The sequence below is a fragment of the Amphibalanus amphitrite genome, unplaced genomic scaffold (assembly GCF_019059575.1).
Source record: "Amphibalanus amphitrite isolate SeventyFive unplaced genomic scaffold, NRLGWU_Aamphi_draft 000362F_arrow, whole genome shotgun sequence".
Lineage (NCBI taxonomy): Eukaryota > Metazoa > Arthropoda > Thecostraca > Balanomorpha > Balanidae > Amphibalanus > Amphibalanus amphitrite.
The window spans coordinates 535,638-559,993 of record NW_024881856.1 but is presented as its reverse complement, the minus strand read 5'-3'; the positions used below and the strand labels follow the sequence as shown (position 1 = coordinate 559,993).

The following is a 24,356-nucleotide window of genomic DNA, read 5'->3' as shown; positions in this document are numbered from 1 at the left end:
GTAAGTTTTAATAACCAATTTTTCCCCGGAAGGAGTCTTTGATGCATGTGAGCCATGTCTATGAGTACTGACCTAGCATGCATTCATGCCAAACGACAATCAACACACAGCTTCTAGGTTTTAGTTACACTTCTACCACATATGAGTACAGCATAGGGGCTTATTTTGTTATTTTACCACTCTGGTCACTTCTTCTTACAAGAGTAATAAAGAGCAGACGTGCAACAAACATAAATGGATAGAAGGCACTACTGGAAGTGGTCCGTCTTCATGAGTCACATCCTACAAGATCCGAAATAAACGAATCGCTGATACTGATACGCCTATATCCTATCTACTTAGCTAGAAATTTTTGAAGGATGACCTGAAGCATCGACACAATCGCAAGGTTCCTTCAGGTTCAGAGGCAGTGACCTGGTGACCTGACCTGAGGTGACGTGAGGTCACAATTTATTACGGGTGCAAATTTGATGTGCAAATTTATATCAGACGAGTCATGTAAGTTAACATGCATAGCGCTTCTGAGCTCTTTGTGTTGTATGCGTAAACAAACGATACCGCTCACAAAAACGCGCTCGTTCCCACATCCATACATACAACACGCACCACACCGGGGCGAAGATTGAAGCTTCAATCTCAGTTTGAAATAAGGAAGGAAAACTTAATAACTTCCAATCACTCGAAATGCGTGATCTGTATCACCGGCCGTGTCATCTGACCTCGGCCGTCTCCCGCGGTCCGTCGCTGTCGTGAGCGGCGCGTCGGTCGGCGCCGGTCGGTCGGCTGGTCGGCCGCAGTGAGCCGGCAGTAGTGCGCCAGCGGCGGCCGCGGCAGGGTAGCGCCACGCTCCGCTCGCACCGCGCCCTCCCACCGGACGAGAGCGGCGTGCGACGGAGCGCCAGCCAGGACCGGGCGGCCGCAGCAGCTCGCGCGCACCGCGCCGCCATGGCGCAGCCAGACGAGTGCGGCGAGATCTTCCGCGCCAGTCAGCACACGCTGGTGATCCCCGTGGGCCGGCTGGCGGCGGTCAGAGGTCGGTCTCGCGCAGCGGAGGACACTGACGGCGCGTCTCAGAGAGACCGGGTGACACAGACGAGCACCATGTCGCGGTATACGGCGACGCGCGGCGAGCGGCGAGCCGGCCGAGACGGAGCGGCCACGCTACCGCGCGCCGCCGGCCGCGCCGGCATCCAGATCATCTGCAGGTACGACTCGGTGCCGGAGAGCGACGAGCCACCGGCGGCCAGCTGCCTGCGGCCCGCCGCCGCCGCGCCCGCCGTCGACATCGGCGACTTCAGCAGCATCGTCGAGATCGACGGCGACTGCGTCATCATCCACTCGCGGCAGGAGGAGGCGGCGGCGACGGCGGAGTCCGATGCGGCTGCGACAGAACTGCCAGGCGACACAGAGGCCAGAGAAGAGGACGTAACCAGCTCAGAGGATGAGGATGTTGCCTCCGAAGACGAACACATCACCTCGGAGGACGAGGAAGCAGATCACGAAGACGACGACGTCGCCCCGGTCGCTCTGGGCACGCCGATATCGGAGCGTTGTCGACGTTTCTACGAGAGCCGTCTGCGGTCCCGTGCTGCGGCTCCGTCGTCTCTGGACGTGCCCAGTGACGGCGAGGACACGGACTGGGGACCGGGCAGCGTCGACAGCGGTCGCGAGAGCGGACCCGACAGTGTCGGCGTCGGCGGCCGGCGAGCGGACACCAAGGTGCCTCAGAAACCGGCCAGCTCACTTGCCAGGAAGATGGCCCTGCTTCGACGAGAGATGGTGAGTACCCAAACACTTCGCTGGGTCTGTTTGGTGTCTCTTATTGCTCCACAGGACTGGTGGTGCTAACCACACTTCTGCAAGGTCTGATGATGATGTTCAGAATTTACATCCTTGGATTTTGGTCGGAGGATTATGAGGAGGGGACTGTAACGCGACTGGCTGGCTGACGGCACTCGGACACATCACATAGCTTACTAACTGCAAAGCTCTATAACCAGAGTTAGTAGGTGCTGAATACGAGCTAGTCCCCGTATTCCCCGTGCATTGAGAATGTGCAGGCCCTTGCCTAATGATTATGCTCAATGGCCAGGCCCTTTACGCATGATTAGCTGGTACCTACGGGCCATACACGGATAAATTCATTTCAACAGCAATTGCTTCATTCTAACTAGGATTTCGCCAGAAGGATTGATTTATGTCCTCATACCTACTTCACATTTTCTTAGAATACTCGGTGACCATGGTTACTTTATGGATATCCTTACAGCTATTTAATAACCAGTAAAACGCCTTTTGGGCGAAGAACGAGCGAGCGAGATAGTGAGCCCTGCACGTGCGGAAGGGCGAGAGGGTACTTCCAACGGGACTTGTGCAAAGCACCCTTCTAACCGGTCGCTAGCGGTGTGCCAAATTTGAACGCAATCGGCCCAGCCGTTCCTGAGATCTGGAAGCGGCATTCTGCACGTGCGCACGTGCAAACAGGGTCCAAACTGACTTTTGCACGGCACCCTACTAACCGGTCTCCAACCGTGTGTACCAAATTTGAGCGCAATCGGCCCAGCCGTTCTCGAGATCTGGAAGCGCCCCCTGCACGTGCGCACGTGCAGTAGCACGTTAACCGCAACACATGGGAATGCATTGCCTGGTGGGTGCCTACCTGTATGCCAAGTTTCAGCGAAATCGCCCCAGTAATTACCGAGTTATTAAAATGGGAACAAATTTGACACCTCTTATTGTTGTATTTTGCACGTGCACTGGGGGTGACCCACATGCATCGAGAGTATCCTATTTTTGATAGAAAGGATGCAGCTACCCTATAAAAATTACCGCAAGTCAATCGCCCAAGCGGCTGCTGAGATATGAGCCTCTCAAAATCACTACTTTTGCAAAACAGCTTGAGCACCCTTGACTTTTCACGTGGCACGTGCCACGACGGTAACTGAGATGTATCACAAGTAGTCAATTACGGGGATAGGGGGGAGGGGGCTACCCAGCAAAAAAGACCGCAGGCCAATCGGACCAGCGGTTGCTGAGATATAAGCCTCTCAAAAGCGTTACAGGCCGGGCCGGGCCGGGCCGGGCCGCTCATACTGCGATTTTTCCGTTATATTGAAAAGACTCGCTTCGCTCGCTGCGCTCGCTCGCTCGCTCGTATTATTTTTGTATGGCATTGGTCACCGCAATATTGCGTAAATAGCTGCTTGAAGAAGTCATCAAAGTGCCTCCCTCAGCTTCTGTACCCGAGAGACTCCGGAGTCTCGACGTTTCTCTGAGAAACAACCGACATCGTCGGCAATTAATGTGTTGGAATCGTGATTTATTGCCTATCATCTAAATGATAACAAGCTAATAACAACCGGAGGAACGAAACTCCACCTCATAATGGTCACCGAAATGAAGCATTGTTGTCGCGCCCTGAAGTGAACTTTCCTCGGTACATGTGCTACGTTATTTTTGTTTAGTATACAGTAAACGAGAAAGTTGTCCGATGGGAACGTTTAGGAAATACTGAAGGCGACGTCGGATGAACCCGCAAACAAAAGATATTTGATAATTACTATTGATGGAATTGGCCACAATTACCTATACGGTATCGTATATTTTCCCGCTGAAGGCCATTGTGGCCAGAGATGGTGGGGAAAGTCACAGTCCAATTGGCAGATTAGCTCAGCATCGAGGCAAATAAACGGCTCTTTTTCTGAGAACGTCCGTGGTCCTTTCCCATGGAGACCATCTGTAGGCATTTATCGCTCTGGCTGTATCGTGCGAACGGTATCTATTTCATGCCTTTTATAGTTTTATGTTAGCGTAATTATTTCATTTTAAATGCATTGCCACTAAAAGCTTGTATCGTTCATATTTTCATCATAATGATTGTTGTTTGTGTATCGTTTTCTATAATGGTATCCGGGAAATTCAGCCACAATATGTGCATACATACCTACAATACTCACTTTTGAGTGAAGCTTGCATTATCGCTAGAAGTATATGCCCTAAAATTGGCATTGTCAATTACCGTCTCTCGGATTGACGATGACCGAGATCTAGAAACTTCGGCATTGCATGCAAAATATGCATCAATGCAGTTGACATCACGATGCATACTAAAATATGGCTCCTTTTCTAAAGAAAGTCCCTTGGAACATATACGCGTCTACATCATCATATCAGCACCAAACCGTGTCCGTCCACAACCTGTCGCAGCTCTTCCGCAACATTTTCTCCATAGAACAGCCCTCTGTCTATAGGGAGCTTCGTGCTACGGCGTTGAACACAGTGGCGTAGAAGCGTTCCTATGTGTGCCCACGCTCTCCGCGGGGTGAAACTGCCTCCGGCAGAAGTCACCGACGTTCGAGCTCACCCCTAGGGATCTCACTGCGGTCAGGTCAGGGGTACGGGACGGAGCACGACCGCCCCGAAATCACGACTCACCTGATTGAAGCGCCAGTTTCCGGGGCTGCCGGGATGAGGCCGTCACGAACTCATGAGCCGGCTGGCCGCAGAGCGCTGTTTATGGGGCTCTGTTCCTACCGCGGCAAGGCCGGTGCAGTGCTGAGCTGACCCGAGCTAAGGCCGTTCCCATGAACAGACGTCAGTTCCGCGCAATTTGAATGCTCGGTTTTACCTTCAACTGTGGGAGATTATTCCAAATGTGTCACGTAGTGGGGAACCGAACCACATCTTCCTCTTTGAGTCGTGCGCTAACGAAGACACAGTCACAGCATGGTGTTCACGATGTATTTCATGTGTTTTCTAAACAGAACCAAAAGTTTCCTTCAATAAAACACTGACGTTTTCCTGCTGGGAATGGCCGTCGTGTCTCTACCGGTGTTTTTGTTCGCGGCTCCGCTGTACGCTGCCAGCGTGAGAATTGCTTTATGACTGCACAGTCCAGAGCATTTACGGGAAATGGCTTCAATTGTACTGCCGCCAACGGACCGTAGCCTGGGCAAGGTCACGACGAGACAAAAATAGCCGGAAGTAGAACACTGTGCGCTTATTCGATCCTGCCCTGTGCATAAGTGTGAAAAAGTACACGTGTTTATCATGAATTTTAATTTAATCACCGTTCTTTCGAGCACCGACCCTACCCATTGCAACACCCACTTATATCAGCTGAAACACTGTTCTCTCTCGCCCTCCTATCAAATCTCCATCGTATTAACATGCCGCTGCGGTGCGCCCGGCCCGGTCGTCCCTCTGTGTGTGTGTATGCGCACCCTCCTCTCCCAGCTGCCGCCCGCGGCTCTCCGTTGCGTAATCTGCTAATCGACGATCACTCCGCAGCGTTTTCTCGTCCGCCGCGCAGCCCGGGGCCGGATCCCGCTCCTAACCGAGCGCGCAGCCCTCTCCGGGGTCCCGTGTGGTCCCGAGACCGCACCAGCGCAGTGCCATTCCAGTGCCATTCTGGTGCTGTTTCATACCAATCATGTCAGAGGCAGTTAGCCACGCTATCGCTGGCATTGTTTGACGCTAACGCGGAACCGGCGTCGCTCTGTCGGTTGTTAGCGGTCGCGTGAAGACCACTTTCGCTGCCGCCCGTCCGACGCGACGGCTCGGCGACCAGCGACTAAACGACTAACGATCGACGATTGGGCGACTGGTGATCAACGATTACACGACAAAACGGGTTATGAGCTCAACCATATCATGCTGATGGCTAGGCATCGTGTATGCTCATGCGCGATCATGTGAATGTTACTACTGGGGGAGACGGGAGTGGATGAGGCAGGTATAGTACCTCAGTATAGCAACTGCAGCCATATAGCTAGGGATGGTATCGGCCCTATCTTTGGCATGGCGTTAGACAAAGAGCTATTGCACAACCCTTGACCCCAGAGATGGGTCACCAATTTGGATTTCTTTTGGCATAGGCTATGAATCAACAGCTGCTTAAGATAATTGCATAGCTTTGGTGAGATAAGTGACAATTGAGACGGTGAATTAGCCGAGTATGACTTTGCAAGAGCAGGCATTAATTTTGCACGTACCCTCGCCTCATTTGCATCTCTAAATGATGGTGCCGGTCTCTTTGTTTTAAAACATCGTGCCCTCCCGCGGAGGTTCCTCACGCACTTTGGTTGCTGTTTCCACTCCGGGCCATCGCTCATCAGCTGGCTGACTTCCACGGTGACAAAGCGGGCGGCCGGTGCCTCCGCAGGCGTGGGAGCACTGTGCCGCCGACCGGCACACTGGAGACGTGCAGCGGCGCCTCTGTGACGAGCGCGGCGCACCGACCCGCCGCGTGTGCCCGCTGTGTGTGTGCGGGGCTGCGGAGGCGGCTGCCGCGTCCGCCGCGGCACGTTGCGGGCACGGCGCGCGGCGGCTGACCGGAGCCGGAGTCGACTGGACGCCTTTTTCGGCCGGTCACGATCCGAGCTTGCTGACCGCGGCCGCGCCCGCTGCCGACATGTGTGGCCCTCTGACCCGGATACCCTCCACCGCAGAACTGAGCCGGTCACCGCCGCGCGGCCTTGGCCACCGCGCCGCGATCGCCGAAAGCTGCTCATGGCTGAGAGTTCGGTGAAAATGGCGATTGCAAATTCGAGGGATGAGAGACGGGCTTATTGGTTCTTGAGAACTCTTCGAAAGTCAGCCCCTTCTTATCCTCTTCTGAGAGTGAGCATTGCAGCTCTAGCCGCATACTCACATAGCGCACTATTGCAATCAAGAAGCCTATCACTGATCATTGCCTACTTCCAACTCGGCTCGGCGTGACAAACAGACGAATGTGGCGCATCCTGCGTTCTGCGGGCGTTTCCGGCGCGCTGGCAGCTTGTGAAACTGGCTCAGGCCCGGGTGACCTACGCCCGGGTGGCCTACGCCCGACTGACCTACGCCCGAATTGCCTACTCCATCGAATGTCTACGCCCGGGTGACCTACGCCCGGCTGACCTACGTCCGAATCGCCTACTTCATCGAATGTCTACGCCCGGGTGACCTACGCCCGGCTGACCTACGCCCGAATCGCCTACTCCATCGAATGTCTACGCCCGGGTGACCTACGCCCGGCTAACCTACGCCCGAATCGCCTACTCCATCGAATGTCTACGCCCGGCTGACCTACGCCCGGCTGACCTACGCCCGAATCGCCTACTCCATCGAATGTCTACGCCCGGCTGACCTACGCCCGAATAGCCTACTCCATCGAATGTCTACGCCCGGCTGACCTACGCCCGGCTAACCTACGCCCGAATCGCCTACTCCATCGAATGTCTACGCCCGGCTGACCTACGCCCGGCTGACCTACTCCATCGAATGTCTACTGCTCCCCTCCTGTCCGATTAAAGAGTGAAGATTTCGCATACCAAAGTGACCCTTCCGGGGGAACCGGCACCCGCAAGTCAGGTAACAATGGGAAGGGTCGGAGGGACCGACCGCCGCGCCGCATGGTGACAGGTGATTCCCGGGACGTCCGAGCGTCACCTTTCAGACGCATCGCCGCCTCCCCCCCCCCCCCGCCGCGCCGTGCCGCGCCGCACAAAGCAGACGGACCCTGTCGCGGAGCGAACTACCCGACCAGGCTGTCATCATCGGCGGAGAGCCTGAACTGCTTTTTTTTTTAATCGTTGAGCTGATCAAGCTTGAGTAGCCATGCTTGCGTATTTCACGCTTCAGCCCTGCTGTGAGCCATGTTTTATGATTTCTCATTTCAGATCTTAACAATGATCTTAGGTAGGAAGAACCGTGAGAAACGCCCCTCCCCCTTAGCCCTCGCCGGTATAAGGGGGGGGGGGGGTCGAACAGCCCCCTCTCGGTTTTCGATAATAACTCGTGTAAAAACTCGCTGATCGCGACGGAACTTTCATTACCATCGCGTTCATCAATTTTACACCTACCCTATAACAATTTCATGACCCTGACGCAAATGACCTTTGACCTGTGACCTACTTTTCGAGACCATGTTTGGCCGGAATCGCGATTCGGCGTATATGTCGTCTCCTCTTAGCCGCGCGTTTGCACTCTTTTCGTGGTTTCAAGCGTTCAAACATGTGATATGATATTGCTCCTATGCGTTAGGGTGGGTGTCAAGTTCACTTGAAGCTCAGGACAGGTCACTGACCTTAAATAAGCTCGGTTAACTTTTACATGTTTCTAGGCTAGTTTTTTTTTTAGCTTAATTCGAATTTAACAACCATATGAGCATTTACGAAGTAGTTTTGGTGCCATCGTAACATGTTACGAAGCTGTCAGAGGCGGTTGACACCTACTACGAATACCCGGCAAAACCACTACTGGTTGACCTGAACTGACCTGACCCGACCTGGCCTAAAAGCATGAAGACATCATCTGTGATAAAAACTAACATGATATTCGTGATCAGAACCCCGAATAACCTCGTAGCAGCCACACTTTACGACCCAACTGGTCTCGATTTCCCCGACTTTTGGGCCAATGACCTGGCTTGAAAGGTCAACCAATGACCTAGGACCTTAAAATTGGGTATCATCGGCTTCCTCTTGTCACGGGAAACACGCTCGTTTTTTCGCGAAGCTCTAGCTCGATCAGGGGTGAGACGGCAAGGGGGGTCCAACGGACTTCCCCCGCCCTTATACGTTTGCGGCTGTCAAAACACCAATACTGGCGAGGGGAAGTGTGTCACCGCTAGACTAGTCATTTGACCATATACTATTAGGTATTTATCTATATTTATTTATTTACGATCTCAAGCCTCCACGTGGTAGGTTTTAAAGCTTACGTCATTGCACAGTATGTCTTAAAAGTACCGCGCAAAGTAACAGTGGATCCATCAAGCCTGACCGAGGAAGGACTGCTAGTCACCGAAACAATGGATATCCTCGTCCATTCCCCAGGTCAATTGGTTCGGTGACTTTCAAATTATAGCAGGCCCTTCCTCGGTCAGGGTTGATGGATCCACCGTCACTTTACGCGGTACTTTTAACCCTCGCCCTGGCAGGGCATTTTTCATAACACGGCCTGGCAGGGCGGGGGGGGGGGGGGGGTCGATGCGACCCCCCTCGCGATTGGCTCCTATGGCACCTAGAAACACCAAATTTGGTAGGTAGGTGGGCCCCCTAGATTTCTCACCCCTGTGCAAATTTGGCTGCTCTAGGTCAATATTTAGGGAGTTTTTGGGGGATATAAATGTAAAAATTTCGCTAAAATAGGTCAAATGTTTTTCGCTTATAACTTTTGATCAAAGATAGAGCAAAAAGAAAAGCAGACTGTACATACATTGGAGTGTTATGCATACATACATACATAGGTACAAACCATGGTCACAAGTATATCGGTGCAAAACTCACAGCCTATATAACGCACTATGCCATATACTATTTTAAAGACCTTATCTTTCAACCATTCAACAAAATAATGCATAAAGCACTGGTATGCTGCATTCCAGCGTGATTGAGCTTTTCCAAGGCATTTCAAAACGGGGTGTTTTATCCAGAATTGGAGGATCAAAAGCATGCGATAGCATGTAGTATTACGGGTATGGTAAGACGCTATACTTTGGTTGTCACCTGATTATGAGTTTCGTTTGCATAGAAAATGCATTTAATGTTCCGTTTTCGTATGAGTGTCAGTAACGTGGCCTTCGGATAATAGATTTAGACGAAGAACCGTTTCAAAAACAAACAATACTTAAGCGTTTGCAAGCAAGGTTGCCTAGCGCAATATATAGCCCCACTGCAAAAGGAATGTTTTAAACATTTTCCTCATCTATTTGCCCCAATTAGCAACAATGCATCGCAATATAGCCACTTCTCGATTGTAAAGCATTTTAGCATGTAAAATGGTAGGCATATGGATGTCTTCGGAGCCAGGTGTCAGGGCGTTTTGTGAATTCTATACAGTGATTGTTTGTAGCGCAATCACTGAGAAAAAAAATTGACTCCATATGGGTCAAAACTCTTGAAAATGCTCCCATGAAAAACCTTTGCCGAACGTTCCGACAGGAGTAAAAAGGGAGTTACGAAGGGGTTTTAGCATACGTCGCGAGGCTGCCGGTGGCCGCCATCTTTTGCGCGTAGTACACAGCACGTTGTGCGGGGCGGCGGGCGAGGTGTTAGTGAAGAGCGTGTTGACTTAGACGGACCTGACCTATACAGTGACGGATAATTGGAACTTACTTTGGATTTAAAGGTAAGCTTAGCTGTATTTCTCATCATGCTTTTATCGTGCCAAGTGTTATAATGCTGTGATGAAAACATATGGTAACCCCATGTTCTTGATGGGCTGGAATGGTTTCTGTAAGGGTAATTGATTTGTTTTGTTCCTCTGAGTGAGATAAAGATCGGAAACAGCATGCTCTGAGTTTCTAGGTATTGGCAAATATCATACATTATTTCCCTCGAATAAATTGGAAAGTTAGGATTACACAAGCTTTACACGTCATGGATCCTATTGTTATTGCCCAATTATTACGAGCGAGCGAGCGCAGCGAGCGAAGCGAGTCTTTTCAATATAACGGAAAAATCTCAGTATGAGCGGCCCGGCCCGGCCTGTAACGCTTTTGAGAGGCTTATATCTCAGCAACCGCTGGACCGAATGGCCTGCGGTCTTTTTTGCTGGGTAGCCCCATCCCTTCTACCCCGTAATTGACTACTTTTGATACATCTCAGTGACCGCCGTGGCACGTGCCACGTGAAAAGTCAAGGGTGTTCAAGCAGTTTTGCAAAAGTAATGATTTTGATAGGCCCATATCTCAGCAGCAGCTTGAGCGATTGTCTTGCGGTCATTTTTATAGGGTAGCTGCATCCCTTCTACCAAAGGTCGGATACTCTTCATCTATGTGAGTGACCCCCATTGCACGTGCAAAATACAACAATAAGAGGTGCCAAATTTGTTCCCATTTCAGTAACTCGGTAATTACTGGGGCAATTTCGCTGAAACTTGGCATACAGGTAGGCACCCACCAGGCAATGCATTCCCATGTGTTGCGGTTAGGGTGCTACTGCACGTGCGCACGTGCAGGGGGCGTTTCCAGATCTCGAGAACGGCTGGGCCGATTGCGCCCAAATTTGGTACACGGTTGGGGACCGGTTAGCAGGGTGCCGTGCAAAAGTCATTTTGGACCCCGTTTGCACGTGCGCACGTGCAGAATGCCGCTTCCAGATCTCAGGAACGGCTGGGCCGATTGCGTTCAAATTTGGCACACCGCTAGCGACCGGTTAGAAGGGTGCTTTGCACAAGCCCGTTGGAAGTACCCTCTCGCCCTTCTGCACGTGCAGGGCTCACTATCTCGCTCGCTCGTTCTTCGCCCAAAAGGCGTTTTACTGGTTTTAATATGCATACCAATGAAAAATATCAGATTTGAAGGGCTTTCAAAGCAGAGCCAGAAAATTAAACTATCTTGGCATTAAAACCTTGATTTTTCTAGCCTCTATACCTCTATACCTTTTTTATATAGGTATATAAAAAAAAAATAGTTACCTACCACTGCCACTGCCCATGAATGATGAAAACCACCGACAAACCAGCATGTTAAAATAAATTTTGTCTAAATTGTTGTATGTTTTTAGAAAGTGTCCATAATTGAATTTCGTTCTTTAATGTAAACATGGGTACCTATGCAGCGTATAACGTCCTTGACTTATTTTTAGCGACCTGCTCAACTTTTTGAGCGTTCAAGTAAGTACGTTTTATAGCATTGCCCTACTGTGTCTGCAACTAAGATGGAGGCTGTTAACTTGCCCTTTAGACTTTCACTGAAACTTAACTTTATCAAAATTGTAGTGCATAAGAAGTATGCTAACTTTGCAATCTCTTGCTTTCATTATTTTGACATCATGTGCCGAAATGCAGCATTAGTGCCAACACGTCAGGTTGCGTATGTCTCGTCTCGTCCATCTTGTCTCATCTGTCTACCTCTCAGTCTCCTCCCTCATTTCTTCCTTCTATCTTTCCTCGCTTCCTTCCTTCATCCCTCTCCTCCTTCCCTCCCTTTCTCCTGCATTATTTCCCTCCTTCTCTTTTTTTCTTTCTCCTCCATTTCCTCCTGCACGCAATGTTAAGTGTACCTATAATTTCATGGTTCTTAACATTTTGCAGGGGATGAGCTGGAGAGCCTGCAGCGCATCCCGCAAGACACGTCGGAAGCCAACGGAGGCCAGCAAAATATCCATCCCAGTTCCCACCATCGTGAAAGGAGAGCAGGACGAAGAAGACGCAGTATTCGTCGAGGCCCAGGAGGTGGTGGGGTAGCGGCACCACCAGACCAAGCATTCCTGCTGTGGTAGGCCGCCTTTTGGATTCTTATCATCAAAACTCGCGACCGTGAAGCATATGGAGTGAGATCCCCGGAGAACGTGCCGCGGCGGGACGTCGAAAGCGTTTGTTAATTTTTTAAGCCTCCCACCGCCCCGGACTATGAATACACATTTCTTGAAATATATTTTTTATATGTGCTTCGGTACACGAGCTTTGGGTGGTTACGCTATTCGTCCAATATTTATTTTCGGGGGGGGGGAGGGGCTGGAGTGGAGTGATGCGAAGTTTGGGTGAGTTTGATGGGGAGTAACAAGAGGTATACCTACCATGAAGCTGTAAATGGAGTTTTGGGGAATAATGGAATGGAGTAATCGGGAGTAATTATGAGGCAGTAGGAGAGTCATTGGGAGTGATGGAAGGGAGTTTCAGGGAGTATGTTGTTTGTTTTGATAGGGTAAAGGAGAGTAATGAAGAGTTTTCTAAAACGGTAGGGAGAGTTACAAAGAGTTTCTCGAGGGAAGCTTTGGGGTGTAATGGAGAGTTTTGGAGGGGGTGTAATGAGGAGTACCACCTGGGAGTTTTGGGGTGTCGTTTTGGTGAACTCCCCCTGGGGGTGTCATCGGAGTCAGGATTTTTTTTCAGTGATATCTGATGTCGGTCATTTATCTATCAATATGTATGTCATTTAGAACTGCTTTAAGTGAATACTATTTACCTTTCTAATGACGGTCACGTTGTAAGGAAGCCTCTACTTGGTAAAAAAAAAATCCGAAGGCCATCAGTGCGAAGTATCTTTTGCAGAGAAATGAAACTAAGGAAGGAGCAGTCTTCCGAGTCTTCTCAACTTGCAGGTAGCTATATCTCGGATCGTAAGGGACACTGTCTCAGGCGACCTTATGATCAGCTCACTGAGGTGTCTCTTTCATCGCACCTACTCATAGGCGGTCCCAGGGGGGGGGGGGGGGCACGGGGGCCATGGCCCCCCTTTGGTGCTGAAAGGTGGGGCCATGCTATCTTTTGGGCCCACCTTTCAGACCGAACAAAAGTCCTAGAAAGCTTTTTGTATGTTTCATTTTCTTTCTTGCGCCATCAAAGTACGTAAATTTTACTCATGAGTGGGCTCAGCTTCGCATTCTGTCAATTTGGCGGTCAGCGTCGCTGGCACCGGTTCACGAGTAAGGCCGGATCTTATATGGAATATCAGCGTGGGTTTACTTGAGGCTCTCGTAGGCCCAGCAATAGCTGGCATGAGACCCTCTTCGGCAGTGGCGGGTGGGCCCTGCCAAATGAGCGTGGCTCTACGACACTAAAGTAAGACCTCATGGGTTGGTGCGGTGCACCTCAGAAGCCCGGTGGTGAAGCCGTATGCCGGCTTGGTTTCTTAAGGATTAGCGTGGGACCTCCGGGGCCTGCATAGAGTTTGCCAGAGCTAGTATGCAATCTCAGAGGCCTGTGTGTAATGTGTACACAGTGGCGGTCGCGTGGGAGGGGGGGGGGGGGCATCAGGGCCATGCCCCCCCCCAAAGGCCAATAAAGGGGGCCATCATATCATTTGCCCCCCCCCTCAAACAACCGATGGGCCTCCATAGGTGTATGGGGCCCTGGCCCTTATTCGATCGTCACGAGGCTAAAAAAAACCACTCCAAGCTATTAATGAAGCTCCCACACCGGTCTTTGAGCGTCCTACACTGACCTCTGAGGGAACTTCAGTGGCGGTCAAGCGCCCACGTTGGCCGCTAAGAGCCCACATCGACCTCTCTTAAGCCCCACATCTGGCCTATGAGGGCCCCTAACCGGCCTCAGGGGCCCCAACCGGCGTCTGAGCGTCTCACACCGGTCTCTGGTGGCCTTATTTCTATCTCTGGTGTCCTAAGACGAACCTTTAGGTGCCAATGAGGGCCCCGCACTGGCTGCTAAAGACCCGATGCCGGCCTCTAAGGGCCTGCATTGGCCTCTGAGGAGGGCCCATCTTGGCCTTTGAGGGCCCTCTGCTGGCCTCTGGGGTCCAACGACGGCTCATGCCGGTCTTTTAGAGCCCCACGCTGACGTCTGAGGGCCCCATGTTGGCCTGTAATGAGTAAGGACCCACATTAGCCTCTGAGAGCCCAATTCGGTCTCTGATGGTCTCAAACTACTGGCCTTTGCAGTTTGCAGGCCCTGTACTGGTCTCTGAGGGCCCTAATCTGGCCTCTAAGTGAAAACATACATGGGTGGGCTTCTGAAGATCAGAGGGCTTACGCAGACTCCTGTACAGCCTTACGTTGGTTCTGATCGAGATCACTTTACGTCCTGATGGTCCCGCGTAGATTCCCTCATATTTCGACATCGGTACCCCATGAGCCGTTGTGGGTCTTGAGGCTGGCAGAGACTGATGAAATCCTCAGGGCTCAGGGCCAGTCTTTTCAGCATGAGGACTAGGCAGGTTGAGTGAGCCCCAATAGAGCCGTCACGAAGCCCGCAGGAGTCGCGCGCGGCCCTCAGATGCCAATTTTGAAAGCCAGGAACCTTTGGTCTCCAGAGGTCGGTGTACCTACTCTCTCCCGCCGCCACACAACTATATGGGTAAATGTCATAGTCTGAAAATGCTCTCTGGGTTTCACATGCTTGTTCATAGCAAGAAGTAGGTATCTGTACTTTTCCGAACTGTTTTATAGTGGTAAGGTCATAAATCCGCGTACCCGACCTTCCAGCATATGCTACACCGATCCGTCGCCATGGTGCAGTGGCCCGACCGGTGGAAACACCGTGGGGCGGGAAATGGAACTGGTGATTTTGCCTTAAATTGTGCTTAAAGATTCCACGCAAGAATGACATGGATGAAGCATAATTAGTGCCAACTGCGCGGCGCCTCGTGGACGTAAAAATTAGCCGATCACCCCCCCCCCCTCCGGTGACGGATAAATGTTATGTCCCGCGAGTGTGAGTTTGCCCTCCCCCCTTTTGCTAGCGGCTGCGACCGCCAGTGCACCTACTGTTGGCGTTTTGCGGCCGCTAGCATAAATTATATACCTACCCAAAAATAACTGAAATTCAAACGCAGTTTATGGCGTACCATTCAAGAGGTAAATGTTCTACATACACATATCACAAACGAAGCAATAAGGTACCCAATTAACCCTCGCCGGCCGATGGGGGGACGGCGGGTGCCGCCCCCCCCCCTTGGGTTTTTTCCGCGATAGCTCCTAACACACTGGCGATAGAAAGCTGAAACTTGGCATACCTAACCTTTGATTCAAGCCGGACCTTTTGACACCAACGGCATTTTCGAGTCAGGTCAGGTCACTGACCTATGACGTTATAAGTCAACCTCTGCACGGTCTTCAGATGTCGCAACTTCACAACGCCCTCCCAGAGGAAACTCACAGGGAAATGAAACTTGCAGGATCAAGTATCCATAACGAGTCTCACAACTTGTATATCTCGGATTTTTACTAAAGGTCATATGAGGTCAGGTCATTTTCGTGACCTCACCATTAAAAGTCAATGGGAAAAAATGAAAACTGCTATTCTGGCGCCGGGAACGATCTCCAACTATCTCAAGCACACAGAATCGTGATTTGATGTACTCCTTGCAAGGTTACATGCGTCACTTTTGCAATGTTGACCTTGCGTGACGTCATTTACAACGTCAAGGTCATTTTAGTTTTTCGTCAATCACTCCCGATCAAATTGAGCTAGCGAGCCAGGAAAGCTACCAATGAACGCAGGAAGACCTGCCGAATCGAATGATATACGACATGACCTCTTTCGACCAACTTCGTGACCTGGGGGCGCTAATTTTACACCTATCCTTAAAATTTCATGACCCTGACCCTAATGGCCTTTGACCTGTGACCTACTACTTTTCGAGACCATGTTTGGCCGGAATCGCGATTCAGCGCATGTCGGCTCGCATCAGCCGCGCGTTTGCAGTCTTTTCGTGGTTTCAAGCGTTCAAACATGGGATATGATGTTGCTCCCATGCATTAGGGTGGGTGTCAAGATCACCGGGAGGTCAGGTCAGGTCATTGACCTTTGATGACCTCGGTTTTCTTTTTTGGAGTTTTACATTTTTCTAGGCTAGTTTTTGGATCTGAATTCGAATTTAGCAACCATTTGAACATTTACGAAGTAATTTTGGTGCATTCGTAACATGTTACGAAGCTGTCAGATGCAGTTGCCACTTCTACGAATACCCGGCAAAACCCTTACTGGTTGACCTGACCTGACCTGACCTGACCCGACCTGGCCTAAATGCATGAAGACATTATCTATGATCATTATTAACATGGTATTCGTGATCATCACCCCGAAAAAAGAAACCTATAGCAGCCACCTTTACGACGTTCTAACATGTCCCGCTTTTCCCGACTTTTGGCCATTGACCTGACCTGGAAGGTTAGCCGATGACCAAGGACCTTAAAATTGGGTATCATCGGCTTTCTCTCGTCACGGGCAGCACGCTCGTTTTTTTCTGCGAGGGTCTAGCTTGATAAGGGGCGAAACGGCAAGGGGGGGGGGCAACAGACTCCTGCCCCCTATACGTTCGTGGCTGGAAAAACACCAATACGGGCGAGGGTTAAGAGTGTGTCCTTTAATAACCCGCGCCCTGATGGGGGGCCATTTTGGCCCCCACCCTGTGGTTTTTCTTAAATAGCGAGAAAACGGCGGCGCGCAGCGCCGCCAAATTTTGGGTACCTTACCGGGCATCAATTCGACACCTTCACACAAAATTTCAAGTCACAGGTCACCTCAGGTCAGGAGTTATTGAGGTCAAACTGAGGTCATGTTCGAGTAAAAATGAGCAAAAAACATGACATCTTGAAACGCTCACCAATTCTACAGTTAATAAACAATTTTAAAGTTCTTTATGTGGTTGTGTAGAGAAAAGACGGCGCTACAAAACTGCTATCTCGGATTTTCAAAATTTTGGGATTTTGACCCCCAAAAATAAAAAATGTTTTTTTTTTTTAGAAAAACTCAAAAAATTTCCAAATATTTTTCGAATTTCGAAAAAAACCGGAATATATGTGATAGTCCCTGCGCTCTTCGATATACATACCAAATTTAAGATCGATACCTCTTTTTTTGGCCAAGTTATAGCGAAAAAACTGTTAAAAATTGATGACGTCAAATTTTTGAACTCAATTTTTAGCAATTCTGGACCTTGTAGCGCAAAAAGGAAACCACCATTGAACTTCCCGTGACGAGCTGCATCGAATCGGTACCCATTTTATGCAAAAATATCAACTTTGAAATTTGACCTAATTTGACCTGACCTTGATCTGACCTTGACTTGACCTTGACCAAAACGTGACCTAGGCTGGCCTTAAAGTCTGCCTGATCCACATAATCGCATTTGTCATGTAAAATGGACCATGAAACATGTATCACACGACACTTTCATATTGTGACCCCCAGTGACCTGACCTCTGTGACCTGACCTGGTATCAGTGACCTCAAATAGCAAAATATGTGTTTGAATAACATTTCCCCATCGATGATTGTCAATGAAATGCATTTTACTCGATTTTACAACGCATTTCTTGAAATGCCTGTAAACGGTGAAAATTCGACCTTTGACCTGACCTGTGACGTCATCGGTTTGACCGAGGTCAATGAAATTAGGTCACAAGGTAGTTCCCCGTTGGGGCTATCCAACGCCATTTACCGCTTGTCGCTATGTTGCGTGGTTCTCGAGATCTTAGGGGGGCCAAAATGCCCCCCCCCCCCATCAGAACGCGTTGCTAGGCAGACCCCATCAGGGCGCGGTTTAACACAAAAGCTATTGTGTATTTGTGTTATTGTATATTATTGGGTTTCTGAACCTGTTGATGGTATGCAATAAAAACAAAATAAATACAAGTGTAGAAGGTAACGGTTGTGGGAATGGTAGGTCGTTACAGGTCTCGCGGGTTTTAGCGGTAGGTTTTGCACCTAGAAAATTTAGTGTACTTCAGGCTATATCTTCGTCGTCTTAAGCTTTTAACCCGCGCCCTGCTGGGGGGGGGGTGTTTGAACACCCCCCCTTGTGGTTTTTCGCGAATATCTCAAAAACGGCGGCGCGGAGCGCCGCCGTTTTTGGTACACCTTATCATACATCAATTCTACACATGTTGTTAAAATTTCAGACCAAGGTCATTCAAGGTCAGGTCACCAGGTCACTTGAAGTGACCTCACCTCATAAAAAGTTTCAATGTCTGTCATAGCTACACCGAGTGACCGATCGCTTTGAAACTTTCAGCGATTGCTAAGAGCAATAGCATGTACAAAATGTATATCTCAGAATTTTGATATCGATGACCTAAGGTCAGGTCAATTTTGCGACCTCCCCATTATAAGTCAATGGGAGAAAATTGAAATGCGCCTCTTTTGGACAAAAGACATTATAAACACTCCCAAACACCGAATTACAAGTGGTTTAGACACACTGAACATGAAAATGGTGTCCGTGACCCTTGTTTATGCCCTGAGGTCATCTTAGGTCACGAATGGTATCTAACAGTTTTTCGCAAATAACTTTTGATAGAGGCATGCTAGAGCGATGAAAACGCCTTAGATGTGTTCAGCTCGACGATACGGATCGACTGATATGCAACATGACCCTTTCCGGTCAGGTCATGACCTTGACCTGAGGTCAAATTTTCAAGTTGACCTTTCAAGGTCAAGTTATAGTTCATTCGATGCGTCTTGACGAGAGGAACACGATGCCGGTAAAAGTAAGCTCGTACAAGGCTTGGGTCAAAAGTTATTGCAGAAAAACTGTTTCCGAAAAAATCCGTTATTTTTGCAGTTTTTGCCCCCTGCAGGCAAAACCGTTGCCGTTAGGTCAAATCTGAGAGAATTACTCAGAAAGGGCTTTAATAGGGCTATCGAATGCGCTTTTCCGCAGCGCTGTAGCTCTATTGGTTCTCGAGTTATGCGTTGGCTTCTTGGAAATTTTCGACATTCGACCTGGAAATCGGCGAAATTTTGCCTTCAATGACCTCTGGTGACCTGACCTTTGACCTGACCAAAAAATTGACCGAAGTGATTTCGTCATTATTTTTGACGCTCTTTCGAACGCCGCCTTCCGCGTATCGCTACGTGGCCCAGGAGCCGAGTAACAAGGGGGGGTGTTCAAACACCCCCCCCCCCCCAGCAGGGCGTGGAAATCCAGGACCCCCAGCCGGGCGCGGGTTAAGTGTTGAAGATGCGATCGACTTGTTGGGTAACGAGCCGGCCACGATCGTGTAAAATTACTTCATTGTAGATCGATTAGTTTCTGAGATATAACCGGAAATGTAAAAGTGCCAAACCTACCGCTTAATCTCGCGAGACCTGTACAAATAAAGGCTTGCATAGTATTGACGGTATTGACGATATTTCGGAAAGTTTGGGCCCCCATCTTGTTTGGGCCCTTTGTCTGAAAACCTGCCCCCGCAAGGCGAAATCCGTGGCGCTGTCCCTGGTGCTGGGGGGGGGGGGGGGTCCTGGTCGGCCTGTCCATTCGGACGGGCTAAGCCCCGGCGACTCTAGGCCCTAGGGTGTCTGCCCAGACAAATGTCTCCCCCTAATTCCTATCATTCTTCCGGCTCTGAAATGGTCTTGTCAGACCGAAAGGGCCTAACCCAACAAAACAAAAACAAGCAAGCAGCGTGCGCCAGTCGCAGCTGGACTGGCTGTGCAGCGCCGGCTCTCGATGACACGTCTATGGCGGAGTGGGAATGGGCGTGAATTGGTGCGTGTGCCTGTACTATAGCGTAAGTGACCAACCTGAGCTGTTTCTACTTTGATATATTGAGCCTGACTCTGGAATAGCCACACTTCAGTGGAACGGATCTAATTGGGACGTGAACTGAATAAATGTATGACTATGACTAAGCAAGTATGAGTAAGCACACAAAATGCAACATAAATCGGTTTCTTCGTTGGTGATATCACGAAAACGTGTTGGCAATAGTCTAATTGTTACAAAAATGCGTGATAAAATTACTCAAATTAATTTGAAAATTCATAGATGGCGTCAGGGTACCGAAGTTGGCAGGTGAAATCGATCTCCCTTTCTTTTCCGGGGTCCACCTATGATCCACCTGGCACCTCTTGTTCGAACCTACAAAAAATGTTCATTTCAATCGCTATTGCATTTGTTATTTTACACACTTAACGTCATGATCTGAGTAGAAAATATTCGCTGTGTGTAATTACTTTCCAATACCTTCCAACATTCACTGGACGCGCTTAGATATTTTTTGAATGTATAGCTTGCAAGTGTTCCAGAACTTAACTGAATTGAGTCACTCCAGGACAATCTAACTATTACCAAGCCGCTCATCAAATGCTACGTTGCATATCAATATCACACCCCTTTTTGGACGCCTAGATCGTGCTATTATCCCTCGCCGGACCTATTGGTTTTCTACATACGCGCCGGCCGAGGGGGGGGGGGGCGGGTACGACCCCCCCCCTCGCCGTTTCGCCCCTGGTGGAGCTAGCGCGTCGCGGAAAAAACGAGCGTGTGCGCCGTTACGAGACGCAGAGATTGGTACCCGATTTTAAGGTCCTAGGTCAACCGGTGACCTCTGAGGTCAGGTCAAGTGCCCCAGGGTACGGTTCAGTTTTTGGTGAATAACTTCGCAAAAAACGGCCGCAGAGCCGTGATTTTGGCAGCATCGTGTTCGCCTTGATCAGGCGCGTCGAATGATATGCTTTTTGTCCGGGTCAGGTCAACTAGGGGTGTTGACCTCAGGTCAAGGTCAGGTCAGCACCCCCAGGTCACGAAGTTGGTCGAAAGAGGTCATGTCGCATATCATTCGATTCGGCAGGTCTTCCTGAGTCCATTGGTGGCTTTCCCGACTCGCTAGCTCAATTTGATCAAGAGTTATTGACGAAAAACTAATATGACCTTGATGACGTCATAAATGACGTCACGCAAGGTCAACATTGCAAAAGTGACGCATCTAACCTTGCAAGGAGTGCATCAAATCACGATTCTGTGTGCTTGAGATAGTTGGAGATCGTTCCCGGCGCCAGAATAGCAGTTTGAATTTTTCCCCATTGACTTATAATGGTGAGGTCACGAAAATGACCTGACCTCATATGACCTTTAGGAAAAATCCGAGATATACAAGTTGTGAGACTCATAATGGATACTAGATCCTGCAAGTTTCATTTCCCTGTGACATCTCCTCTGGCAGTGAGGGCGTTGCGAAGTTGCGACATCTGAAGACCGTGCAGAGGTTCACTTATGACGTCATAGGTCAGTGACCTGACCTGACCCAAAAATGCGGTTGGTGTCAAAAGATGCGGCTTGGATCAAAGGTCAGGTATGCCAAGTTTCAGCTCTCTATCGCCAGCGTGTTCGGAGCTATCGCGAAAAAAACCCTATGGGGGGGGGGGGGGCGGCACCCGCCCCCCCCCCTCGGCCGGCGAGGGTTATAACCCTCGCCCTGGCAGGGCATTTTTCGTAACGCGGCCTGGGGGGGGGGGGTGATCCGACCTCCTGGCGTTTCGAAACTAAACGTCGTAGCGCTTCCCAACAAAGACAAGTCGATTGCTCTTTACGAGTATTCGCGACTGGTGATACCTATATTTTTATCCTAGGTCAATATTTGACACCGTTTTGGCTAGTCAACGATCAAATTACGGGGAAAAGCTAAAATTTTCCAAGCTATTTAGCCAATAATGGCAAATCTATGAAAGATATCAACATGAAACTTTCACGACCGTGTTTCCCAATGAATTAGCAACAAAATGATGCATAGTTCACTGCAGTTCAGTCATTACTGGCGTGACATAGTCCCCGGGAACACGAGAGTCACACCCGCCGCTGGCGAGGACGGTCCTAATTGACCTGAGGTGACCTTGTACAGATCGAGGAACAATTTTGAAAGCATTTAGATGAAGATTGAACCACAGATTCGGATTCAGGACCTCAAGAAACCCCACTAAACACAGACATGCGAGGTCAATGACCTTTGTTGACCTTAGAAATGTCAATATACAATGTAATGTTTCATGTCCTGTCAAAATCTGACATAAGTCACACAGAATAATTTCGTTCTTGTCGATGGGATCGCGTCCAGTTACGCCAGATGTACGATTTTGTCAAAAAGAGTCGGAGGTTTTACCTATTGTGAGGTTATAGCTCGGTGACCTGACATGACCCGAAAATATTTTTTACCGAAAGATTGAGCTGAAAGTTAGCAAGTAGGTAGGCACCCACTAAGCCATGCATATCCATGTGCCAGATTTGGGGTGCTGTTGCACGTGCGCACGTGCAGGGGTCGATTCCAAATCTCGAAGACGGCTGGACCGATTGCGCTCAAATTTGGTACACGGTTAGGGAGCAGTTGGTAGGGTGCCGTGCAAAAGTCAGTTGGGACCCAGTTGGCACGTGCGCACATGCAGGGTGCCGCTTCCAGATCTCGAGAACGGCTGGGCCGATTGCGCTCAAATTTGGCACATCACTAGGGACCGGTTAGTAGGTCTTGGGGTGCAGTGCACAAGTTATTTGGTGGTACCCCCTCGCAATTTCGCACGTGCAAGGCCCACCCTCCCGCTCACTCCGTTGGTCGCCCCAAAAGGCGTTTTACTGGTGTGCACGATTACTTTATAAAAATGCTGAAGTGTTGCAAGTGATTGACAAATATTGTCCAAAGCATGCTGCCTTTGTCCAACCAAATTCCGATTTGGGCATAGGACAAAATCGGAATTCTGAAGGTACAAAATCCAATTGGCACCACTCTAACAGATGTGGTAAGGTTGTGATAGGTTTTACCGAACGGAGATATAGACGATCTGCACAACTGACGAGAGAAGCCAACCTCTGTCAACTGGCTGGTGTGCAGCAAGCAGATATTGATATTCTGCAACGGTTATTTTTGTTGTTGTTTTAATCTTTCTTCAATAAGGTACCTATGTTAGAGCTGTTGTGCCTATTTGTTTATACACCAAACAACATCGGTGATAGCCAGATAACTATTTCATGGCGTGCAAAGAAAGACTGTTCAAGTTACCCAACGGTCGGGTTATTTGAATACACCGTCACTTGACGGAGAAGCAAGGCTTTACTTCACATTTTTCAAAAAAAAAAATATGTTCAACCTGAAACTTGATGCACTCTATGGCAATGACTCTTGTGAGGTTGTTCTTAGGAAAATAAAAATTTATTTTATTGGCTTCCACTCGCCAAACCAGCTTTTCCTATAGCTCAATCAAGGGATGAATCACTGGGTGGTTCTTTCGACCCCTCCTCACCCTCCTGCAATTGAAGTTAGCCGTTGGCAAAGACACTAATTCGTGCAGGGGCTCATTTTCACTTGTCCTTTTAATGTAATCGGTGACTAAGTCAGCCGGCCAAATGAACAAAAATCCATACAAACCCAGGTGATGCCACGGGCCCACGGCCCTCATCCTTGTCAGCGTCCACTCCCTCGGCGGCGGCGGCGGCGGCCCGCCGTGCCGTGCACCGCGGCATGTTACCTCTCGCCGCGCCAGGGGCCGCAGGGCGGAACGCTACCCCCCGCTGCGACGGGCGACCCCTGGGCCTGGGCACCGCCGCGGCGGGCGACGGACGACAATAGCGCAAACAAAGGATGGGGCCGCCAGTCAGCCGGCGTAGTGAATGGGTAAATCCTTACTCGATAACACAGCAGGGACTGCTCCACGAACACGGGCAGGCCGTACGGCAGTAGACATTCGATGGAATAGGCGATTCGGGCGTAGGTCAGCCGGGCGTAGGTCACCCGGGCGTAGACATTCGATGGAGTAGGCGATTCGGGCGTAGGTCAGCCGGGCGTAGGTCACCCGGGCGTAGACATTCGATGGAGTAGGCGATTCGGGCGTAGGTCAGCCGGGCGTAGGTCACCCGGGCGTAGACATTCGATGGAGTAGGCGATTCGGGCGTAGGTCAGCCGGGCGTAGGTCAGCCGGGCGTAGACATTCGATGGAGTAGGCGATTCGGGCGTAGGTTAGCCGGGCGTAGGTCAGCCGGGCGTAGACATTCGATGGAGTAGGCTATTCGGGCGTAGGTCAGCCGGGCGTAGGTCAGCCGGGCGTAGACATTCGATGGAGTAGGCGATTCGGGCGTAGGTCAGCCGGGCGTAGGTCACCCGGGCGTAGACATTCGATGGAATAGGCGATTCGGGCGTAGGTCACCCGGGCTGATCCCGTGAAACTCGCTCGGCTGTGGCGGGTATCCGGCCGGCGGTGACCCGGCG

The 24,356-nt window shown here is 50.1% G+C and overlaps 1 protein-coding gene across 1 annotated transcript in view; it reads left to right on the top strand.

The window, feature by feature from the left end:
- Positions 1–900: 900 nt before the first annotated feature.
- The window catches only part of LOC122389572, a 52,475-nt gene continuing 29,019 nt past the window's right edge, over positions 901–24,356 (top strand). Inside the window, exon 1 of the mRNA XM_043381729.1 lies at positions 901–1,779. Within this exon, the coding sequence (XP_043237664.1) occupies positions 946–1,779 (834 nt within the window). The 5' untranslated portion in view covers positions 901–945. The remainder of the gene's footprint in view (positions 1,780–24,356) is intronic.